The sequence below is a fragment of the Cimex lectularius genome, unplaced genomic scaffold, assembly GCF_000648675.2.
Source record: "Cimex lectularius strain Harlan isolate CLEC.00 unplaced genomic scaffold, Clec_2.1 scaffold113, whole genome shotgun sequence".
NCBI classification, from domain to species: Eukaryota; Metazoa; Arthropoda; class Insecta; order Hemiptera; family Cimicidae; genus Cimex; species Cimex lectularius.
Window position 1 is genome coordinate 734,435 of NW_019392858.1, and position 18,506 is coordinate 752,940.

Sequence of the window (18,506 nt, forward strand, 5' to 3'; positions counted from 1 at the left end):
AGGACATTTTTGCCTCCACTCCACATCATAACTGAACCATCTCCAAACGACCCTCTTCCGGCAATGTTGCATTGGCTGTAGAGCTCTGCAACTGCTTGATAAACTCGAAGACAACCATCTGGTGAATGAAGAGAAAACTAGAACTCGTCTGGAAACATAACATTCCTTCATGACTGTTTCTGCCCTATGTCAGTGCCCCTTCCAAACTCTAAGCAGTCCCGACGATAGTCCCTGGTAAACACTAGACTAGTTGCTGGCCTTATGGAATGAAGATTCACTTCTGCAAGTTTCCTTCTTAATTGATCATTACAGTATCTAATGCAGGATTGATAAGCAATTTGAAGGTGATGAGCAGATTGAGGGTCTAAAGAAAGTGAAAAAATAGCGCTACATAAGAGAATAAAGGAATTATTAGGGATTTAATAAAGAGAATTCTAGTTTTATGTGGAGTGCAAAAGCTAAGACAGCGAAAAGAATGGAGTCTTGGGTAGATTTTTTTCAATAACACATGGTCATGGTATGTAAGCTTGGAACTAAAAATAAAGCAGAGATTTTAATGGGATGGGATATTGGTTTATTGGAAATTAATAAAGATTGAGATTTGTTAGGGATTAAAATAATGCTGTTATTTCTTGACCGTTGGTTGAGAGAATGGAGATCACAGTTGAGCAGAGAGATAGTTTCAGAGATGTTGCTTGTCAGACATTGAATGTAAAGCTGAGTGTCATCAGCATAAAGAAGAAATTGGGGAGAAATTAAGAACTAATGAAGATCATTTAGAAACATGGAAAAGTGTAAAGGTCTAAAAATAGGGCCTTGGGCACACCAGCTAAAATTGAGAGAGAAGAGGAGAGGGAATTTGAAGCTTTAACTCTCTGAGTTCTGTCAGACAGATAGGAGGAAATGAGATTAGTAGCAGTAGAAGAAAAACCACAAAAATGTGTCAGTTCTTCAAATAAGCAAATTATGATTTACGGAACGAAATGCATTGGAAAAATCAAGTAGCACAATAACAGTACACTTATTGTCTTCAGTGCCTAAGCAAATATCATCTGAGATTTTGAGAAGGGCTGTCTCATGATTATGAAATTTTTGGATACCAGATTGAAAAGAAGATATAAGAGGATGGGAGTCAATATATAAGAATATTTGTTTAAATAAAATCTTCTCAAATGCTTTGGATAGTGGTAGAAGAAAACTAGTAGAGCAATAATCACTAGCAGGGGGTTTAGATTTCTTGGGTAATGAGACGAGATGAGGATTTCACAGCCAGCAACCAAACATCTTCAACAATTAATGAAGAATGGGGCATAATGTTGATAATAACTTTATTGTATAAATAAATTAATTATTCAGAAATCGTGAGATGCAGTCTGGTGTGATGTAGGTTTCAGAAAAACATTTTCTTTATCGTGCCAATGTTTCGATCTTTATTGAGATCATTTCAGGACCTGGGATTTACAAACATTGTTTACATTTAACAAATACATTTAGGATGTGGAAAAAAGTGAATTTATACAATGTAAAATATATTTTTTTTATATTCAATCAAAGTATTTCTACTCACTCAAAGTATTTGTCTTCTGTGTAATTGTGCCATTCTTGCGTGTCGTGTTGAGAGTGCCAGTGTGGTATTGTATACATAAACCTTACAGTGCACCGCATTTAGAAACAATTAGAAAGAAGAATAAAATAAGAAAAAATTACGTTTTGGATGGATAATCTCTGTATTATATTAAAATCAGAAATAATTTAAATTTGATATTGTATTAGACTATATATTTTTTCTAAATCATAAATCATTTATTATGTACGTAATAGAAGGAAAATATATATATATATAAAAAAATAAAAGTAAATGCTTTTTAAAATCAATGTTTTGTGTGTGTGTGTGTGTGTGTGTGTGTGTGTGTGTGTGTGTGTGTGTGTGTGTGTGTGTGTGTGTGTGTGTCAAGCATAAATATAGTGATTATTTGGATATTGTGAGATGTGGTCTTGTGTGATGTAATTTTAATACAAATTTTCTTTATTTTGTGTGGTGATTAGTGACTGTTAGTTGATGATTATTTAGAAATCATGAGATGCGTTCTTACACAAAGTGAGTAGAAATACTTTGATTGAATATAAAAAATATTTTTTGATAAATTCATTTTTTACCACATCCTGTATGTATTTGTTAAATTTAAACAATGTTTGTAAAGCCCAGGCCCTGAAGATGATCGAAATAAAGATTGAAACGTTGGCACGATAAAGAAAATGTTTTTCTGAAACCTACATCACACCAGACCGCATCTCACAATTTCTAAATAATAATTTTCTTTTTTGTGCCCACGTTTCAATCTTTATTTCGATCATCTTCAGGGCTGAGATTTATAAACATTGTTTAAATTTTACAAATACATGTAAGATGTGAAAAAATGAATTTGAAGGCATGAATCATTGTTTAATGATTTACACAGAAAAACACTCTTTGAGTGAGTACAAATACTTTGAATAAACCTAAAATTTCTATATTGTGTACATCATTGCATAAATTCATTTTCACATTTTAAATGTATTTATATAATCCAAACAATGTTTGTAAATCCCAGGCCCTGAAGATGATTGAAATAAAGATAGAAACATTGTTATCACCACTCATGATCACCAAAATTAATAATCACTAAATACTATACACGTAAATATAGTTTTCTGCATAGCAAAAGATAATAGTTTTAAATTCTATATAAAATAAATAATAAATTTCTTTGAAAATAATTATCTGCGTTGGCGGTTAGAATAGTTTGGTTAAGTTCTGCTTGAAGCGTCGCGCCTCTATGTCGAATGTCGAACCGTCTCTTTCTCATCCATAACCGTCATTCTGACTTTCTCCCTCCAAAAAACCCGTTTATCTCTATTCACTATTCAATAGATGGGACAAAACCGAATGTAAACCGATTGTTTCCGTACAAAATGTACATTAAATCCGTCATTATAGACGGCTTCAAATCTTACGGGACGCGTACCGAGATAAACGGGTTCGACAGGGAGTTCAACGCGATAACAGGCCTCAACGGGACCGGCAAATCTAACATATTGGATTCTATTTGCTTCGTCCTCGGAATTTCGAATCTGACCCACGTAAGTCTCGTGTGCAATCTGTCGTCTTCGACCTCTTATTCGAATTGTTCCAGGTGAGAGCGAGCTCCCTACAAGATTTGATATACAAAAGCGGCCAGGCCGGTGTCACTAAAGCTTCCGTTACTATTGTCTTTGACAACAAAGACACATCAAAAAGCCCTATTAATTATGAGCAATTCGAAGAGATAACTGTCACTAGACAGGTAGGTCTAACTGTCAACTCTGTTACTTATGATTATTTAGAGATCGTGAGATGTGAGATGCGGTGTGGTGTGATGTGGGTTTAAAAAAACATTTTCCTTATCTTGCCAACGTTTCGATCTTTATTGAGATCATTTTCACGGTCTGGTGTTTATGAACATACAAATCCATGCAAGTTGTTAAAATGAAGGATACAATGATATACACAATATGGAAATTGTAGGTTTTTTGTGTCATCAGAATCCTCTACGTTCCTAATGAGATATGTTACATCTGATATTTTTTTCTCTATCTTATAGGGACTTATGATTTTTCCTTCTCGAAGGTGGGATAATAGGTCATCTCAAAAAAACAACAACCATTTTTTCTTTCAATCGACAACGTTTCGGATTTATTTTAATACTTCCTCAGGTGAGCAGTGGTTAAAAGAGTGGTCATCAGTCATTAATGTTTTGTAACAGTTTACTTTAAAAAAAGGATTAAAATAAATCTGAAATGTTGTCGATTGAAAGAAAAACTGGTTGTTTTTTTAGATGACCTATTCCCACCTTTGAGAAGGAAAAATCATAAGTTAAACTGTTGAGGTCGAAATATAAGAAAATCTCATTGAATTTAAACGCCAGCTTTGCACTAAAATTGTGCGTCTTGTCAGATATATTGTACGCTTGCAATAGTACTTTGTCCCCTACATCGAATTTTACCTTTGTGCTTTTTATCGTCAAATGTTTTACGTAATGCTTTTGCTTTGCTTATATTTTTTATTGCAGTTTACCCCATTTCCTATGTTGGGATTTGATTGTTTGGGAACGTTACTTCCCACTGCAATTTAAATGGGGTATTTAACTGGCGCCCAAGAAAAAGCTGGGACGGCATAAATTGTGTACTGGAGCTTTTTGCTGTGTTTTGGGCCAATTGCAAATATTGTATTCCTTCGGATCATTTGTAATAATAATAATTATTATAATTTCAATTAATTAAGGTTTTTAGTTGGGATAAAAGTCAATGTCATGAGCGGGATTCGAACCCACGACCTTCAGCTAAGTACGTCGCTTACTACTCTACCACCTGAGCTGTCGTGACTTAAATCCACTCGGACACTAACTTCCCAACTCAACCCCAACTTTTGAATTTTCCCTCATTTTTGCCATTTTTCAAATGTGTAATCTATTTAATACTCGGCGACAATTGAAATGGCCACGGAGAGCTTTAGTGAAGATGTTTAACTTATTCAGTTCACTAGTTTTCGTGATCCGCTAAACCAATTAATATATTTCAATAAATTAAGGTTTTTAGTTGAGATAAAAAAGTCAATGTCACGAGCATGAAAAATGGCAAAAAAGAGGGAAAATTCAAAAGGTGGGGTTGAGATGGGAAGTTAGTGTCTGAGTGGTTCGAAGTCACGATAGCTCAGGTTGGAGAGTAGCAGCATAGCTAGCCGAAGGTTGTGGGTTCGAATCCCACTCGTGACATTGACTTTTTTATCTAAACTAAAAGCCATAATTAATTGAAATATATTAATTGGTCAAGCGGACCACGAAAACTAGTGAATTGAATAATAATAATCTTTTTTACGGCATACAATACCAATCACAACATACATTGTATGTATCTCTAACCATACATTTGTACATCATTATATATTATTACATACTTGCTTATGCAGCTTTTTCTTAAACACATGAATTGAGTTGGAAAATAGATCCACTTGCAAAGAATTTACAATTTCAGGATTTATCATGATCCTCAGCATAGTACACAATTATGGCTGTCTTTAAGTAGTATTCTTTCGGCTTTGCTCGGATTTGGGTAAAAACGTATTAAATACCGAGGTTTCATTGTGTGATTTATAAGCAAATTCCGATATTTTATTGAATGAAAGATAGTCGCATTATCCAAAACTACGCTTCCATCGAAAATGTTTGAATATTTTTTCTTGCAGAACATTTATTATAGTTTCTGCAGTAGGCTTTTGGATGGGTGATATAAAGACAAACCGTGAAAAATCGTCAATGGTCGCAAATATGTATGAGAAACCATTGCTCTTCGGTAATGGTCCTGCCAAATCTATGAACAGAATAAATAAAGAAAACTTAAAAAACTTCTCACCACCAAAGATTTCAAAGATCATGCAGTTATTTACTATACAAAATTTAAACAAAAATATATGTTAGTAACCACCTATTTTTTACAAAATAAAATTTTTCTTATTATTTAAATTAAAACGTAACTAAACTTTATTCCTTTTTTATTTTATTTTTTTTTCCAAGATGGGGAAATGGGAACACTCTTCTACCAGTTTGTCACCCTTTCTCCCCTGGATGTTGATCTCCACGTGTGGAGGCAGAAAGGGGTACAAAATAAAATAAAATGAATGAAAACCAAAAATACATTACAATTAATTAAGGTTTTTAGTTGAGATGAAAAAAAGGTCAATGGCACGAGCGGGATTCGAACCCACGATCTTCGGCTAGATCGCCGCTGCTCTACCACTTGAGCTATCGTGACCTCGATCCGCTCGGACATCAACTTCCCATCTCAACCCCACCTTTTGAATGGGTCCGCTTGGTAATTCCAATCCCACTCGTGCCATTGACTTTTTTTTCATCTCAACTAAAAACCTTAATTAACTGTAATGTATTAATAGGTCAAGTGGACCACGAAATTAGTGAATTTAATGATTAAAATTAAATACACTTCATTAAACCTCTCCGTGGCCATTTCATTTGTCGTCGAGAATCCAATCCGATTACACGACATTTGAAAAATGGCAAAAAGGAGGGAAAAATTCAAAAGGTGGGGTTGAGATGGGAAGTTGATGTCCGAGCGGATCGAGGTCACGATAGCTCAAGTGGTAGAGCAGCGGCGTATCTAGCCGAAGATCGTGGGTTCGAATCCCGCTCGTGCCATTGACTTTTTTCCATCTCAACTAAAAACCTTAATTAATTGTAATGTATTAATTGGTCAAGCGGACCACGAAATTAGTGAATGAACCAAAAATAAACTTAAACCAAATAAATATATTTTACCAATTTTACAATAGTGCCCTACATCAATATTATTTAAACAAAAATTTCTCTCACCTGATTTTCCCTCGTTCTCACTTTTAAACATTCAACCTTTAAGACGGCCTGAGCGCACCTGTCTTCGTTCGCCCAATCCTTCGGAGACCCTTTCGGTTTGAGTGGGGTTTCCACACGCTTACGGCGATTCCTTGGTCCATGACACTTTTTTTATACATTGAAGTTTTTTTTTATACAAGAAGTTGCATTTAATCATACCAATACATCGATGGCCAAACAAACAAGTATTATTTGGGGGAGGACTTTTTTTTGGAAGACATGGTGCATTGAATTTTGGTATACTTCAACATATTTTCTTTGTAGATCGTTGTGGCCGGCAAAAATCGTTATATGATCAATGGTTCTACTGTGACCAACAAGCTTGTAAACGATTTCTTCAATTCTGTCCAGTTGAATGTCAACAATCCACACTTTCTCATTATGCAAGGACGCATAACAAAGGTTTTAAATATGAAACCACCCGAGGTGAATTTTTCAACTAAAATACTTTGAGTTGCATACAATGAAAGAAATGTTAATCTGTTTCCTTTGTTTCAGATTTTGTCTATGATAGAGGAAGCTGCAGGCACCCGCATGTACGAAAACAAAAAGCTTGGTGCGCAAAAGACCATTGAGAAAAAGGACAATAAATTGAAAGAAATGAACGAGGTTTGGTTAAGGTTTATTCAAAGAGAATTTTAAAAAATAATAAAGCAAAGTAAATTTTAGATGGTCAACGAGCAAATAAATCCAAAAATGGAAAGACTGAAGAAAGAAAGAAACCAATATCTGGAATATCAAAAAATACAAAGAGATCTTGAACAGTACACTAGAATTTATGTAGCTTGGCAAGTAGTCAAAACTGAGGTAAAATTTATGGTCGTTAGTTTTTTTAAGTTTTAGTATTGCTTTATAATAATAATGAAAATACTTTATTAAGGGCTTGACTTTCATATGTATACAATCATAAATAACAGTTTACTTAATAGGAAGCATCTAATATAATAATTAATTAATTATAAAATTAGTAATATATCAGATTTACCTCTACATTTTTCTGAAAAATTTTGATTTCAAAACATTACAACTATAATCAAAATATTATGTGTATACATGTAGCTTAAATGCACAGAACTTAAAATTTATTCTAAACTCATTCAATGGAAGCTTTAGTTGTTTCATAGCTTGTGCTCCTGTGTGGGATATTAAAGTCCTATCTATACTCACCAGAATGATATAATAACAGTAGTAATTTATTTATTTTGTTATTTATAGAAATTCATTACAGACTCTAAAGAGCAAAGAGAAAATACATTAGCTAAAATCGAAGAAGCCAAAAAAACCATAGAAGATGGTAAAAACACAATCAAACAATTGGAAGAGAGTATTGAAGAGGGTCAACAGAAAAGGAACAAAGAAAGTGGGGGGAAACTGGAAGAATTGGAATCAAAACTGAGAGAGGTTGAGAAGTTTGAAGCGATAGCATTGGGAAAAATAAAAAGCGGCGACCAAACTGTAAAAGCCGAAAAGGTGAAGTGTAAAGAGTTGGAAAAGAATTTAAAAGATGATGAAAACATGTTGGCAGCTAAGCAAGCTGAATTGGACAGTGTGCAGTCTGTATTTGATACGTTGAGAGAAACTGAGAAAAGAGATGCAGAAGCTTTAGCCGCAGCTCAGGATAAATATCAAAAAGTAAGCTCAGGACTGTTGTCCAGTGAAGATGGAAAAAATGCTACCCTACAAGAACAACTCATGAGTAAGATTTTCGCAATGTTTGACCATATTGTTTATTATTGTTTCAAATAATTTATTTTCATTGTCATTTAGCTGTAAAGAAACATGTCTCTGAAAAAGAAACCGAAATGAAACAGTGTTCGGTTGAAATAAAATCCCTCAAGACTGAATTAAACAACAAAAAACCTCTTTTAAAAAAAACCGAAATGACATTTTCACAGGATAAAAAGAACCTTGAGGTCAATGAAAAAGAACTTAAAGTATTACAAGTAAGTTTATTTTATTTATTTTTGTATTGTTTAAACTTAACTTATAAATTCTATGTTGTAATCTTTAGGCCAATCTGAATAAATTGAATTACGAAGATGGGAAATTAGAATCATTGCAGGATTCACTTAAAACGCTCGATAGAGAGATGAGACAATGTCAAAATGCTGTTAGTAATTTTAACGCTAGGTAAGATTTTTAAGTATGAAAATATAATTCATTACATTTATATTATTGCGCTTTCTTTAAATATAAATTTTATTTTTAGCTTTCCCCAACTTCATTTTAAATACAGGGACCCAGAACCGAACTTTGACCGTAGAAAAGTAAAAGGACTGTTATGTAAATTATTTAAAGTTAAAGAAGAGAGATTTGCAAGAGCATTGGAAATTGCTGCAGGGGGAAAGGTTTGTTATTGACTAGTAACTGAATGTGGTTTATTTCAAAATATACTGATTTATAAAATTGTTTTCAGCTTTATAACGTTGTTGTGGACAATGAATTGGTCTCTTCAAAATTAATAGAAAAAGGAGAACTTACCAGGCGGACGACATTTGCCCCTTTAAATAAAATCCAAGGGAGACGTTTTGATCCAAACATTTTTCAAAGAGCTGAAGCACTTGTAAATATTATATTGCCTCAATAAATTATAATTTGTTTTTTAAATGTTAACTTCTTTATTAGGTTGGCAAGGGAAATGTCTTTCCAGCTCAAACGTTGATAGAATATAACCCTGAGTATGAGCCTGTTATGTCATGGGCGTTTGGACAAGTTTTAGTTTGCACTACAATCGATGCTGCTGAGAAGGTGTCATGTCATCGTGATGTTCGAAGAAAAGCTATAACTATTGACGGTGATGTTTTTGACCCGAGTGGAGTCGTTTCTGGAGGTTAGTTTATTTCTAATAGTACGGTTGGTGTCATGTCAGCAGGAATTTTTTTTTAAAGCCATCACTTGCCCTTTTCATGCGGGAAATTTAATTAAATTGCATCTAACAATTTTATAAGACTTATATTTGTATTTTATTAATTTAATAATTAGTAATAATTCTGTTATAGGTGCTGCGGAAAAAAGCCAGCCTATATTACTTTCTTTGATGGAGATAATGCAAACTGAGAAAACGTTGCAAAGAAAAACTCAAGAATATGAAAAGTTAAATAAACAAATCCAGCAGTTGATGCCAATAGCCTCAAAGTAATACGTCCTACTTTTTCAATTATGTAATTTATTATATTTGCCATTTTTATTTTTAGCTTTGATAATCTTAAACAAAAATTTGATTTACGGACAAGAGAAATTGAAATGCTTCGTCAACGTTTACAGCAAACTTCCCATTATCAGCTTCAGCAAGAATTGGAAGCTATACAACAAAGCATAAGTATATTTGATTTTTTATTTTTCTCGTTCTTCGTATTAAAATTTTAAATTATTTTATTTTAGGCGAGAAGGAAGAAATAATCGAAGAATGTAAAAAAGAACTCGCAGTGAAGACGGCAAAAGTCATTGAACTAGAAAATAAATTGCAAAATTTAAAATCTATAAAAGAAAAGGAATTAAAATCTGCAGAAGCTGAAATGAAGAAGATAAAGCAGAAATCAGAAGATAGCAGAAAGCAATGGAGGCAAAGGGAACAGGTGTGTAATACAGTGTTTACCCTGAGCTTTGTTTCATTCCAGGTTTTCTCTTTTTATTTCCAGGAATTCGAAACGTTGAAACTTGTGATACAAGAATTAACGACGTCAGTACAAACTGGCAAAGAGGAAGTATTGAAATGCCAAGAATCGATTAAGAATGAACAAGACAATACTAAATCCCTCAGCGAGGAACTTACAAAAACCCAGGTAATGTTCACACAAATTTTAGATAAATTGCACTCTTTCCTCTTATCTGGAGATCGATTAGACAAAAGTATCATGCTTTGCATGTTGTGAATCTGTGAGGTTGATGGAGAAGTTAAAGTGTGAAAAGCAATTGACACCACTGTGGTCAACAGGATTAAAACAAAGGCTTTGCTCTTGTTGTTCTCTCTAGTTTGAAGGATAAATGCATCAGCCTGCTTATCACATCTTGTCATTCCTCGTGGATTGCACTTTTAAATTGAAGTTAATGTGAAAGTATTAATTTAAGACAATTTTGGCTTTGGAGCAATTTATCTATGCTACCTAACTAACCTGATTTCTTATTCAGTATAAATTAGTTACCTGAAATTTTAATTTCTTTATCTACAGGAAAGTGTTAAAGAGATGAAAGCGAAGGTGAAAGCACAAAAAGATGCAATTGGGCAAAAAAATAAGGAAATTCAACAGATGATATCTCAGAAGGAGAAGCTCAATAAAATGTTAGGAGAAAAAGAATTAGAATGCATCAAAGAGGGTCATGCTATTACAACATTAGATGAAAAAATATCTTCTGCTCATGATTATGTAAAATTTCTAAACATATTTTTAAAAACAATTAATTTCTAATAAATATTCATTTGCCCATTGTAGAAAAAAAATTTATCGAAACAGTATAAATGGATTAAGGAAGACCGCGAATATTTTGGAGAACCGAACGGTATGTACGATTTCAATGCAAATGATCCTGAAGAGGCTAAAAAGAAAATTGATCAATTGAAAGAAGCTCAAGAGAAAATTGGAAAACATGTCAATACCAAAGCTATGGATCTTCTTAGCACACAAGAAGAACAAGTAATATAAAATCTGATTCGTACTTTTAATTATATTTTTGTAATTTGTTTTTCTTTTTGAATAGTTTCAAGATGTCATGACAAAGAAAGGGATTATTGAAGAAGATAGGTCAAAAATTCTTGACGTTATAGGAGAATTAGATTTGAAAAAAAGGGAGGTCATTCAAAATGCATGGGAAAGGGTCAATCATGATTTCAACTCGATCTTGAGTTTTCTTCTTCCTAGTGCCCATGCAAAATTGAAACCTGTTGATGGAAAAGATATGATGGATGGTTTAGAAGTGAGTAATGGATTAGGTTTGTTTTTATATTATTTTCATGATCATAATTTTCTAGGTAAAAGTTGGATTTGGTGGCATATGGAAAGATAGTCTTGATGAACTCAGTGGTGGACAACGATCGCTTGTAGCTCTTTCATTAATTTTGGCTATGTTACTTTTTAAACCTGCTCCTTTGTACATCCTTGATGAAGTTGATGCCGCTCTGGATCCGTCTCACACTCAGAATATTGGTCAAATGTTAAAAGCTCATTTCAAGCAGTCTCAGGTACAATTTAAATATATTTACTTTTATTGAATATTTTTTAATATATTGATTTGATTTTCAGTTTATTGTTGTCTCCTTGAAAGACGGCATGTTCAACAATGCTAATGTTTTATTCAGAACGAGTTTTGTCGATGGAATGTCTGCAGTAATTAGAACGACAAACAAAAAATGAATTGGTATTGTTTTTATGTTATAATTTTATTTCAAATACAGATGCTGAAATTTAAAGGCCACGGCAAAATTTAAAATAGAAACATGGTGTTTCGTCAGGAATTATTTTTGATACAGAATCTCATTTAGATTGTAATCGAGATGTGTTGTAGGAATTTGAGCTCTCACTTGTTCTTTGAACGCCAATCCGATTGTGTACAGTTGTTTTCCATTTTGTTTTCTAAGTTGGTTCATGTTGTGTAAAAATTTGTCATAATATCCTTTCCCTCGGCCCAGCCTCTCACCTCTCTCAGTAAATCCAAGTCCTGGTACAAGTATTAGATCAAGCCCACCTGAAATATATTTTAACACTTAACAAGAAGTCATGATTTTTCTAATAGCTTCCACTTTGTTGTATAGTAAGCAGTAGAAGAATATTTAAAATGGTAATGTTAGTTTTTTCAAATATTTATATTTTTAAGTCATAGTGTTTTAATGTGATAGTTTTTATTGTATATATTATTTTCTTTATAAATAAATCATTAACATAAAACGTATTACAGTCTGTGAAAATTTAATCCTTTCTTAAATATTGTTTTAAAAAATAAAATATATAAAATTGTTAATAAATTTTAACGGTGGAAAAAAATTATTTATTTTTTCATACTGTTAAAAGGTACACTTTTATTTTTATGTTTATTGATTGTACTGAATGAAAAAAGTTTTTAACCTTGAGTCGTGGAGTCTTCTCTGATTTCTGATTCTAAAGGTTGTTTTATATTCCATTTATTTTTTGGCAATGCTTCGTAATCTTCCATCGAATGAAGCTTCACCATTACCATCACTTGTGGGTTGTATCTGAAAACTAAAATCAATCACTCTGAAAAGTTCAAAATTCACAGTTATAATACCTTGGAATAAAACATTCCTTTCCATTTTCTAATATGTGCTTTATAATACTATAAGTCTGGACTTCTGTAGGCATGCTCAGGTAAACTCCGATTCTACTACTTTTATGATACTTCTCTGATGAAGTGAGCTGCAACAAATTCAAGCAATTAAATGGTTGTGTACGTATGCATTCACACTCACGGTTTTAAATATGTAGTTGGACTGATTTTCAATACTCTCACTGCTGAGCTTGTTCACGATTGCTTTTAACTCGGTCCTGACAGGAATCTTGGCTGCTTGATTCATAGTGTCTTGATTGTGATCCTCCTTGACAAAAGAACAATCTTTTTATTATCTCAAATTTTTATCTTTTTATTAAATTTAGATTATATTTTGAGTATAATTACATTAGATGTAAAGGGATAATGAATTATTTAAAACAAAACATTGATATTTTGTATTGTATGGAAATTATAGACTTTATCAGACCTGAATACCTTATTCACACAAGTATATTTTACAAAAATTGTCTATTTCTCTGCTCTGTTTCCACAGTTCATGTTAGCTGTATATTTAGAATCGTCTCTACTAACACTTATCATGTCCTCAGTATTGTACAGTAGAGTCATGATAATCTGAACTGATTGGGACTAAGAAATTAGAAAAAATTCTGTTTATCTGAGTAACGACGAAGGAAGCAAAGTAAAACAGGTCACCGGGGCCGGTGATACACAATGTATACATTGAAAAATAGGCTGCAAGTTCTGAAAAATCAGGTTAAGAGAAGAGTGATGGTTAATGTTGTCATTCCTCAGTTTTGGCTTGTTGGGTGTTTCAGCTTCTCTCCATCTTCATTTTTTAATAATAATTTCAGTTATAACATACCATTGAAGATGGTGAAATGCCCTAACAAATTTGACAGACCCCACCCAGTGAGTAATTGCTAAGAATTTACACGATCATCCCGCAGGTCACAGTAGATAGACATATGATTCTATCAGAGTTATTTGATGTCACGAATAATTTTATTTTCCAATTAATATTAATGTACGACTACTTTTGTCTAGCTAAAAAATAAAAAAAAAGGNTATATATATATATATACACGTGTATTTGTATAATTTAAATAATGTTTATTAGGCCCTGAAAATGATCTCCAAATAATCATAAAAATAAAAATAAAAATATAAATAAGTTTAGTTAATAAAAAAGTTATTAATAAAAAGTTACTTTGTCACAAATATTTGCGGTGTTAATACACTTTCATTATTTCTTATTTACTTTTTATTCCTAACATAAACAACTATGCGTGCATTACTTATTAAGGCATATATCATGCATGTAACATTCACGCTTATAAATACATTCTCACAAACAGTTGAAGCAAAATATATCTTGTCAATAAATTTGTTATATATTTACCGAAATATCTTTAAAAAAATAAGAATAGGGTACCAAAGATTTGCTGTAGTCGACAACAATTTTCATATTGGGTTGCACGCCTACTTGCTCTCTATATGGTGCCAAGGAATGACACCTTTTTGTTATGTCGGAAACATTGAGCAACCTTTCTCTATATGTCGGACAAATATGTCTACCTCACACGGCCTATTCTGAGTCCTGAGATTTAAACTAAAGAACTAGATTTAAAATCTAGATGCCAATCAAACTTGCTCTTAACATACAAGACCTTCTTGGACGATACACTCTCCTGACACTTTACCATATTCTTCACTGCTTGTTTAGCACCAGTGGCTTGTCCACATCGACTGCACGTTTGTGTTCACATTCCAAGACAACTATGTACTACCATTTTAACGAGAAGCTCAAACTCAGTGGGTCTTTTGAACAAAAGGATCCACTAAGTATCTGTCTTTTAGAGAAAATTTATTAGTGCTGCATATATGTAATAGATTGTAAAAAGTAAAACTAAACGCCAATATTTTCAAAAAATAGCGGGAACTTTCGAAACCCCACAACATAACAATTCAGTAACCTATGTAAGTGAAGTTTGCAGGTATAATGTTTATCTCGAAGTAATCAGTTGAAATATCAACAGTATTCCATAACTGTGCTAATGAAAGTTGAAATCTGTAAGTTTTTATATTTGTTTTGAACATTGTAAAATAGTTTAACAGAAGAAAACCTGTTTAGGATGAATATAAATCCTGTTGAATCGAGGATTGGACGTGATGAGTCTAGAAATCAGAACCTCACTCTTCTGGGTTGTCCAATATTTCCAGTTTTGCCATTGGCCACCATGTTTATCCAAAAAAGCGACCCAAAAAAGTTGGTTCATAACATCTTTTGATTTATGTAATATACATATATAACATAAATACTGTCCTGTTAGTATGAAAAAGATAGACGTTCATTAATTATTGTTTTGTTTAGACTTGTAATTGTATTTAAAAAAAACTTATATTTTATTACAAGACATTGCTTTCTTTTTATAAGAATGATTGAAAGGGATGATGAAAACAATATGATGTATTTCTGTGAAGAGTGCTGTAAAACATTCCGCCATAAAAAGTCATTGGTGAGGCATAAAAACAATTTGCACAATGATAACACCAAGGACAGATTCACCTGTGCCGAATGTTTTAAAGACTTTGGATACAAATGTAATTTGGTGGGTCACATCAAGAAGTTGCATGCTTCAAATTCGAAACCTTTTGTTTTCACCGAAGCGAATTGTGCACTTTGCGGAGAGTACGGTTCAAAGAAATATATCGTCGATCATTATAAGGCAGACCACGACATAAATCTGGATGTGCAGGTTGTCCATTTTGATACCGATGATGAATTTTACGCTTGGAAGGCGAACATCGAGAGCATAGAAATGTGTTTGTTCGTGAAAGAAAGGACCCTTTATACTACAAAAGATGGGACGAGTAAGATGTCTTTTAAGTGCTTTAGAGATGGGAAGTTTAAAAGGAGAGGTAAAAACATAAGAAATGTCAAGTATATGGGGAGCAACAAACTGGATGGTCATTGTCCTGCTAAAATTGACTATTCATGTACAGATAGGAAAATAAGTGTGACTTATTGCAGGACTCATGTCGGCCATGAGCGGGAGCTTGCCCGACTACCTTTGACTAAAGAGGAAAGAAAAGCTTTGGCAGAAAAAATAGCTCAAAATGTCTCTTTTGACAGTATATTGAATGATATAAGAGAATCCGTTTCTAATGAAAACTTTGAACGGATTCATCTCCTTACTAAAAAGGATTTGTTCAACATAGCTCAACAGTACAACTTAAAATCGCCTAAAGTTTCGACCAAAACAAAAAATAAAGAAGACTGGAGTGAGTTGAAACTGGGCGATGAAAAAAAAGCCTTCACTCCCGAAATCGAAACGCAACCCGAACTAGTTGAAATCAGTTCTAACGATTACCAGGAGTTGATAATATACGAGACAATCACTACGGAGGACCAGCCTGATTTGTTTGTCAAGTACGAAGACCACCGCAGTCCGGAAACTGTGTTGCCGAGCTTGGACGAAAGGAAAGTCATCTTGCTTGAAAAACTATCCGATGTTGTCAATAGGGTCCAGACTCACGAAGAGTTAGACATACTCTTTCAACTGTATGATTCAGCAATAACAAGTGTACAAAGTTCTCAACCGATTAACGAATACCGAGAATAAATTTATTACTGCAAATAAATGTTAAATAATATATTTATTTGTAAAAATAGTCTGTTTTATTTGTATCAAAGTTTAGATAATAAATGACTTTTTACGATATTTTGACATACCTGTTTAATTTTGAATTAGATATTTTCCAAAGTTCCTAAATAATTTTTATTATATAATAGTTACAAGTGGAAAATTTTATGATAATTTATCATTAAATTCAAATTAACGTTCAGGTTTATATTTCAAAATTCTTACCATTTGCTTTGTAGACATTAAAAAAAAACATATACAGGGTATTATCGTTTTTTAAGAATTTTGCCTTATTATCTAATCGTCCGATAGTAAAGATAACTTTTGACTTTCTGAAAAGAATGAGGGGTTATATTATGAAAAGAAAGAAATAATCTATTTAAACATTACCTAAATATTATCTATTCACTATAGATAATATTAAAGTTATCCATTTGTTTATAAAATTGTGATGTAATTAAATTTTACTCAATATTAGTTATTATAGTTCAATGTTATTACATCTCTCTTTCTTTCTCTTATAATCCTTTTAGTAAAAAAAAAAAAAAAAAAGTATTCAAAAACAAAATGATGTCTAAGAGCGATTTTTCGGCAAATTTATTTCTATGAATTTAAACTAGGGCGAAGTGCGGTGCAGTTGGTTTCAAAAATTAAATTAGTTGTAAGGGAGATATGACCTCACGGGCAAAAAAAGGTGATGGCCATCCTTGTGCTGTTGACAACAACCAGTTAAAGGCTCTAGTTGAAGCAGACCGCACAAAAACTACTTGAGAAATGGTGGAGGAACTTTGTGATGGTGGTCCACAGTCGTTCGCCATCTGAAAGCTATTGGGAAAACAAGCTCGCCAAGTGGGTTCCGCATGAGTTGAACAAAAACCAAAAACATCGCCGTATGAAATCTGTTCAATGCTTTCTGTACGCAATAGAAATGATCCATTTCTCAGTCATATAGTAACGTGTCACAAAAAATGGATATTATATGACAATAGACAGCGTTATAGATAAAAATCAGGGCACTTCCCAAAGCCGAGCTTACATCCAAAAAAATTATTGTCACTGTCCAGTGGTCATCTACAGAACTCATTCATTACAGCTTCCTCAATCCAGGTGAAACTATCACTCCTGAAAAGTAATGTAATGAAATTAATGAGAAGATTGAAAACTGCAACATTTATTGCCAGCATTCTTCAATTAGGGGCCTATCCTCCTTCATGACAACGTACTCTGGCACTTCATGAGTTGGGTTACGAGGCTTTACCACACTCAATGGATCTTTCTCCTACAGATAATTGCTTGTTTTTAAACATCTCAACAACTTTTTGTGTGAGAAATGGTTCATAAGCCAGAATGACATTGAAAATAATTTAGGGAGTTTGTCGATTCGATTCCAGAGCCCCTAGTTTCTCCTCTTCTGGGATTAATGCATTGGTTGTGCGTTCGCAAAAATGCGTAAGTAGTAATGGAAGTTATTTTGATTAAATATATTTTGTTGAAGTTAAAAGAGTAGCTTGTTTTTACTGTACACCAAAAACCTGCATTATTTTTGCATCAACCCAATAGTAATTTACTCAATCTAACTATTTACTTTATCTAGTGTATGATTGTTATTGAGGTCATGTTGGGTGTTGGTCATTTCCAATCTTGATTTTGAGAGGTGAATTTAGTCTTATAGCAAAGATGCCAAAATGGTACACGTCTGACCGACCAAGATGATAGGAAGGACTAAAATACAGCATTCTACGGTAAATTGCTACTCATCTTCCTTTTTTGTTGGTTGATTTCCTTAACAAAGTTTGTTATTAGTCCTAAGAGCCCTCAAGAGCTGAGCCAATAGGCTCTGAAATACATCGGCAAGCATTGATGAATTGAAACGGTTGAAGCAGTTTATAATTTCTTTGTACTTACTTCATGAAATTATATTATATACTTAAATTATAATTTAATTAAATTATATACTTCAGATATACATTATTTTTATACACTTAATACAATAGTGTTTTTTGTCAAAATCACTTGATTTGTCAGGTTGTAATTCTTAAATATCTTTTATGCATGTTGCTGACATTTCAACACCAATTGATTGTACAGTCAGAACATTCTTGATTAAATTGGATGTAGAAATGTTTTGAATTGAAATTTTGAATGTTTTTTTTTTATGTTTTGTTTTGTTGAAAAAGAAAAT

General features: G+C 32.9%; 3 protein-coding genes across 6 annotated transcripts; 2 read left to right on the forward strand and 1 right to left on the reverse strand.

Moving 5' to 3' along the window:
• The first annotated feature begins 2,833 nt into the window (after window positions 1-2,833).
• Window positions 2,834-11,844, forward strand: LOC106667070 (structural maintenance of chromosomes protein 2). The gene is made up of 20 exons (XM_014394738.2): window positions 2,834-3,120; window positions 3,174-3,323; window positions 6,705-6,866; window positions 6,939-7,049; window positions 7,110-7,247; window positions 7,656-8,136; window positions 8,208-8,383; window positions 8,452-8,570; window positions 8,650-8,788; window positions 8,857-9,003; window positions 9,066-9,270; window positions 9,440-9,575; window positions 9,635-9,759; window positions 9,822-10,015; window positions 10,079-10,222; window positions 10,610-10,804; window positions 10,871-11,071; window positions 11,136-11,351; window positions 11,407-11,616; window positions 11,678-11,844. The coding sequence occupies exons 1-20, from the start codon at window positions 2,953-2,955 to the stop codon at window positions 11,786-11,788; spliced, it is 3,528 nt and encodes a 1,175-aa protein (XP_014250224.1). The 5' UTR covers window positions 2,834-2,952; the 3' UTR covers window positions 11,789-11,844.
• On the reverse strand, window positions 11,796-16,687 carry LOC106667072 (5-formyltetrahydrofolate cyclo-ligase). Of its 4 annotated transcripts, none has more exons than XM_014394742.2 (5): window positions 16,550-16,687; window positions 12,859-12,984; window positions 12,678-12,805; window positions 12,497-12,624; window positions 11,796-12,119 (listed from the first exon to the last, which is right to left on the reverse strand). In XM_014394742.2, the coding sequence occupies exons 1-5, from the start codon at window positions 16,565-16,567 to the stop codon at window positions 11,890-11,892; spliced, it is 630 nt and encodes a 209-aa protein (XP_014250228.1). In that variant the 5' UTR covers window positions 16,568-16,687; the 3' UTR covers window positions 11,796-11,889. The 4 variants fall into 4 exon arrangements, with proteins under 4 accessions (XP_014250228.1, XP_014250230.1, XP_014250226.1 ...); XM_014394744.2 differs by lacking the exon at window positions 16,550-16,687 and adding an exon at window positions 16,414-16,454; XM_014394740.2 differs by lacking the exon at window positions 16,550-16,687 and adding an exon at window positions 14,804-14,982.
• LOC106667071 lies at window positions 15,076-16,408 on the forward strand. Its single transcript, XM_014394739.2, has one exon. It carries the CDS (start codon window positions 15,116-15,118, stop codon window positions 16,301-16,303), a length of 1,188 nt encoding a protein of 395 aa, XP_014250225.1. The 5' UTR covers window positions 15,076-15,115; the 3' UTR covers window positions 16,304-16,408.
• Window positions 16,688-18,506: the final 1,819 nt, after the last annotated feature.

What these genes read in the sequence shown, in the direction of transcription:
- LOC106667070 (XM_014394738.2), top strand. Translation starts at nt 2,953, where the DNA reads ATGTACATTAAATCCGTCATTATAGACGGCTTCAAATCTTACGGGACG. An exon ending in GAATTTCGAATCTGACCCAC is followed by an intron (nt 3,121 to 3,173) that starts GTAAGTCTCGTG and finishes GAATTGTTCCAG; the next exon opens with GTGAGAGCGAGCTCCCTACA. An exon ending in TAAATATGAAACCACCCGAG is followed by an intron (nt 6,867 to 6,938) that starts GTGAATTTTTCA and finishes CCTTTGTTTCAG; the next exon opens with ATTTTGTCTATGATAGAGGA.
- LOC106667072 (XM_014394740.2), bottom strand. Translation starts at nt 14,956, where the DNA reads ATGAACCAACTTTTTTGGGTCGCTTTTTTGGATAAACATGGTGGCCAA. An exon ending in AAGGAATGTTTTATTCCAAG is followed by an intron (nt 12,625 to 12,677) that starts GTATTATAACTG and finishes TTTAGTTTTCAG; the next exon opens with ATACAACCCACAAGTGATGG. An exon ending in AGAAGACTCCACGACTCAAG is followed by an intron (nt 12,120 to 12,496) that starts GTTAAAAACTTT and finishes AATATATTTCAG; the next exon opens with GTGGGCTTGATCTAATACTT.
- LOC106667071 (XM_014394739.2), top strand. Translation starts at nt 15,116, where the DNA reads ATGATTGAAAGGGATGATGAAAACAATATGATGTATTTCTGTGAAGAG.